At 32.3% G+C, this 5,042-nt stretch overlaps 1 protein-coding gene across 1 annotated transcript; it reads right to left on the bottom strand.

Annotated features, from left to right (window-relative positions):
• Nucleotides 1-274: 274 nt before the first annotated feature.
• Nucleotides 275-4,669, bottom strand: LOC104868118 (calcium-responsive transcription factor-like). The gene is made up of 3 exons (XM_010632755.3): nt 4,382-4,669; nt 2,717-2,950; nt 275-458 (listed from the first exon to the last, which is right to left on the bottom strand). The coding sequence occupies exons 1-3, from the start codon at nt 4,444-4,446 to the stop codon at nt 290-292; spliced, it is 468 nt and encodes a 155-aa protein (XP_010631057.2). The 5' UTR covers nt 4,447-4,669; the 3' UTR covers nt 275-289.
• Nucleotides 4,670-5,042: the final 373 nt, after the last annotated feature.

The following is a 5,042-nucleotide window of genomic DNA, read 5'->3' as shown; positions in this document are numbered from 1 at the left end:
TTTTTTTTTTTTTTTTGAGACAGGGTCTCACAATGTAGTTGAGTCTGACCTGGAACTCACTATGTAGCCCAGGCTGGTATTGAACTCCCAGCGATCCTCCTGCCTCAGCCTCCCGAGTTCTGGGACAACAGGCGTGTGCCACCATGCCCGGCTCATAGTATTTACTTTTGAATGGCAATTTGTCATATTTTTCTTGTATCAATTATTCTGATGCTTTAATACCTCTTACTCCAAATATTAATAGAAGCTAAGAAAGATGCTTTAATAAAGCAAAGAACTGTGGTTGTAATCATACCGTGGCTGGAATAATCTCTGAGTTATATACCATATCTTCATTTCTCAAGGATTTTTGTACCTCATGGATGTGATTTTTTATATCGTTTACAGTCGGAAAATAAGATAAATTATGTCTTTCAGGTATCTCATCAGGTTTGAACAGTTCTCTTTCCACAAATTTTCTGTGAAGAGTATAAAACAGAATAAAAATATAAACCGTCTAGCAATACACTTGTAGAGCAAAAGATAGAAATTTTCTCTTTTAGCATTAACTTCAGTAAAATAAGATTTATAGATCCTAAATAATTTATATTTTTCCACTTTAGTTTTTTTTTTTTTGCAACAGAGTTTCACTATGTAGTTCAGGTGAGCCTTGAACTCACTATCAACTCCGGGCTGGTCTTATCTCAGGTTGGTCCTCCTGCCTCAGCCTCCTGAGTGCTCTGATTACAGGTATGTGCCACCATGCCAGGCTTAATTTTTTTCATACATTAAATCATAGAATTCATGCAGGTTAAAGAAATGTAATTTTTGGGCTGGGGATTTAGCTCAGTGGTTCCGGAGCCTGGCTTGCAAGCGCTAGGACCTGAGTTCGATCCCCAGTACCACAAAAAACAAAAAACAAAACAAAAAAGAAACATAATTTTTCATTGGATAAACACATTAGAGTGAGCTTTGACAGTTTTACAAATTTAAAGGAGCAGTTATTTTCTTCTTAATGTTTTTAAATGCTATGTCAGGCACAGTAATGAACACTTCAATATTTCCTTTAACTCTTACTATGATCCTATGACCCAGATACAATTATTATTTCCACTTTACAGATGAGGGAACCATAAATCTGCAGCAGTTAAATAATTTTTCCAAAGTGATATACCTACCTAGGAAAAAAGAGAACTGGGGCCTATATGCAAATTATGTGCTCAGGCATAATGTTATACTGTTTCCAAAAGGCATCAATTAACATTACATGAAATGCGACGTACTTGAATTTCACAAGTAAACAAAAGAGAAATAGAAGGCAACATTGCTACATTATATAAAAAAATACATAAATCACCACGTTTAAAATATATATGCTTTGTACATTACATTCAATGGACTAGAGCGTAGAGTCGTACTATTCTTCTGGTAGTTTTCTTTTCTTTCTTTATTTTGAGACAGGGTCTCACTATGTAATTTAGGCTGCCTTTGAACTCACTATGTAACAATGGCTGGCCTCCAACTCTTGGTGAACCTCTTGTCTCAGCTTCCTGAGTACTGGTATTACAAGTGTGTGCCACCATACGCAGCTTTCCTGTTCTTAATGAACCTCATTTCAAATAGTCTAAGTAAGTACCTTAGTCTAGGGCTATTAGTAAACAGTAGATGATTTTACAAAATTTTAACTTTGTTTTAAAGATGCCCCAATGGAAATAAATACAAAATGTCTAAGAAAGTGGCTGAAAAAATCATGTATTAGTTAAGAAACAATTCTAGAAAGGATTCATTTTATTGTTCAGATTATACTACATAATAGCCAGTAGGAGCAAGGTGAAGTACTAGAAATCATAGTAATATGTGAAGGGTGTAGAATTAGGCCTAAATTTCAGTTCTGACACTACTTTTTAAGCTCATTATTTAACAACTCTGAGTTTCCATATTCTCATAAATAGAATGGGGATAAGTATACCAGCTCTATACTACTGTTGTAAGACTAAAAGGAAGATAGTATATGTAAAGAACTCAGCACAGGATATGGCACAAACACAGGAAGCATCACCAAATAATAATAATTAAAATTATTTTACATTTTAAAATCTTAAATTATCAATTATAACAAAAGAATTTGGATAGTCCTTTTTTTAATGAAATTTTATTCATAGTACTCTGGTCTAAGTTTTGTACTACTCAATATTTATTACTGTTATATATAATACATGGAAATAAAAAATAAATTAAAATAAATGTAATATATAGTATTATTGCAGTAAATACTTTAATTATTGAGAATCAATAAAATTAGACCAGAGTACCACAAATACAATGTCATTACACAAAGAACTCTCCAAATGTTTTTGTCCTAATAAATATAAACACTTTTCATATAATATGAAATAAGTATCTTGAAATGTTTGGTTCTACAAAAGTTTTTCTCTAAAGGTATGTATTACATAATTCAATTCATACACCATTTAGAAACAGTCCAATGTGCCAAATATGGAATGTCCCAAATGAGTAACAAGATTATAAGTCATATTATGGAATGGCTTATTTGTTGGAAGTGTTTGCTAGAAAATTATTGGTTTGTAAATAAGATTCTTATAATATACTAATAATCCAAATTCCTTATTTATTCTGATAGAACATATCCCGGAAAATATCTGTAATATATTAAGTGTATTGTTTAAACCAATAAGCGAAAATGAAAAACGTAAAACATAATTTGCTTCTACTGTACCTTAGCTGTTTCCTCACTGCATATACTTGTTCTATGCCCTGTGATACTAACTCTTGAATCTTATGTGCTACTTGAGGGTGTAAACGTGAGGGTAATGTACAGTTCTCATCTCTGACTGCAGTTTCCTCTTCTTCAAGAGAAGAAATAGGAAAAAGGGAAGGTGACAAAGGGAGGCAAGGCGTCTCTAATTCATGATACTGATGAGCTTGCTGTGTAGGTAGCTGTACATACCACCTGGTAAGAGAAGATATTTAAAAGTATTAAAATTTAAATATTAAAATTATCTAATATTACTAGACAGGGCTAGAATCATAATATTCAAGGGAAGGAATAAAACTTTGAGAAAAAATATTTTGTTATATTTAATAAAATTTAAAATGCTTTTGACTTAACTCTTCTAACACTGACTTTATACTCAATTACATACAAATCTTTAGGTCTGGAGATTAAGCTCAGTGGCGCTGCATCTACCTCACAAGTGCAAGGTCATGAGTTTGATCCCCAGTACCCAAAATAAAATAAAATAAATAAATACAAATCTTTATAAACCTTTATACATTTCATTATGGCTCTAAAGTTAAAGGTGAGTATGGTCTTAAGTATACCTGAAAAGGTTATTTTACATTTTGTATTAAATAAAATTTTACCACAAAACAAAGAGACAATATTGTAAATTATCATCTTTAGAATTTTCTCATTATTTGCCCCACATTATTTCTGTGATGCAACCCAGTGGATTCCATTCAGAGCCTATCACAATCAAGCCATATATGGAAGAATCTTCTCTAACAGGAGCTCAACATATTGCCTGTAAAGCATTTCTGCTCCTGCTAGTCCAGTGAGCAAGAGCATTAACTAAAGATGAACACAGGTCTCTTAGACGGCAGAACAGAAATAGAAAACTGAGCTAATAAAAATTATTATAATTGGGCCGGGGATTTAGTTCAGTGATTCCACCTCCTGCCTCGCAAGCGCAAGGACCCAAGTTCAATCCCCAGTACCAAAAAAATAAAAAACAAAACAAAACAAAAAATTATTATAATAGCTGATATGAAATGAAATGGAGGCTATTCATTGAAGAATCTAATTATTGACTCATTTTTACATACCTAAAAGTTTTCTATTAAGGATCACACAAAAAGTGTTTTCCCTACAGATGACCTCATTATTCAATAAGTTCTCACCCAGAATGAATATAAAGCAAACTACACAAGAAAACTAATATTTAAAACTTGAGTATAAAATGAAATTTTATTAAGAGTTACAGTTCATTTCTGGATGCTATAGTAATCAGAGAGAGGTTTAAAAAACACATTTGGCTGAAAGTTCTGCTACTAAGTATCTGAAGCAAAGTACTATGTATATAATAAAAAGTGTTGACAAATACGTATTTGTCATTTGGGGAAAAGCCTTCTATGTACTGTATTACTAACTATATTTGGCATATATAAATAATGTAATTCTTCAGTTGAATAATCTACCATCTCTGGATAATAAACTCAATAACCTATTCAGTGAAAAATAAGTTTAGTGCTAGTGAGATATCTGCCTTATAAACCATTTTAATGAAATAACTGAAAACTCAATTATAATTTCTCTTACAAAAGAATTCTTATATATGGGCCTAATTAATTGTAAAATAAAACAATTATAAAAATATCATACCTAAGAACACCACCAGCATCTACAAAGTTCTTCTTTAGCATGTTAAAGGCTTTTTCCTGCTCCATTCTGATTATTTTCTTATCAATTTTGGGGTCTGTGGGTACTCTATATTCAGGAAACTTCTGCACCTTTTTAATATAAATCCTTTATGCAAGATAAAGAAGAATTTCTTTCATTATATTATAATCTCAAGAAAAAAATCAAACATCAACCCAGGTGTACTTTAAGAACTTAAATTTATAAAAAAAATTCTATTTATCAAGAAAGTATTCAGAGGCATATGCAAGATAAGCCATATTCTCAGTGCATAATACTTAGCAAATTAACAATAATCTTTTTTTTTTTCCTGGATTTTTGAGGCAGGGTTCTGCTTTGTAGTTCAGGATGGCTTTGAATTCACTATGTTGCCTACACTGGCTTCAAAGTCACAGTGATCCTCCAGCCTCAGCCTCCCAAGTGTTGGGATTACAGGCACCTGCCACCATGCCTGGTGATAATCTTAACTTGGATAAAAATATCTAAGTACTGTATTTGTGGGTTATTCTTCTGAATTTGCCTCTTCTCCACTTCCCTAGAAGCTCTAATCTCCTCATGCCTGGATTAAGAGATTTCTTCTAGGTTGCTCTGTCTTTACTCTTTCATTACATAAATTCACTTGCTA

Source organism: Fukomys damarensis, unplaced genomic scaffold (genome assembly GCF_012274545.1).
Source record: "Fukomys damarensis isolate Sample0158 unplaced genomic scaffold, DMR_v1.0_HiC HiC_scaffold_42604, whole genome shotgun sequence".
Taxonomy (NCBI): Eukaryota; Metazoa; Chordata; class Mammalia; order Rodentia; family Bathyergidae; genus Fukomys; species Fukomys damarensis.
This window is presented reverse-complemented; position numbering and strand designations above follow the sequence as displayed.

Coding starts and splice junctions, on each gene's coding strand:
- LOC104868118 (XM_010632755.3), bottom strand. CDS start 4,446: ATGGAGCAGGAAAAAGCCTTTAACATGCTAAAGAAGAACTTTGTAGAT. Junction 2,951..4,381: donor GATGCTGGTGGTGTTCTTAG/GTATGATATTTT, acceptor TTCTCTTACCAG/GTGGTATGTACAGCTACCTA. Junction 459..2,716: donor GCAGTGAGGAAACAGCTAAG/GTACAGTAGAAG, acceptor TACTCTTCACAG/AAAATTTGTGGAAAGAGAAC.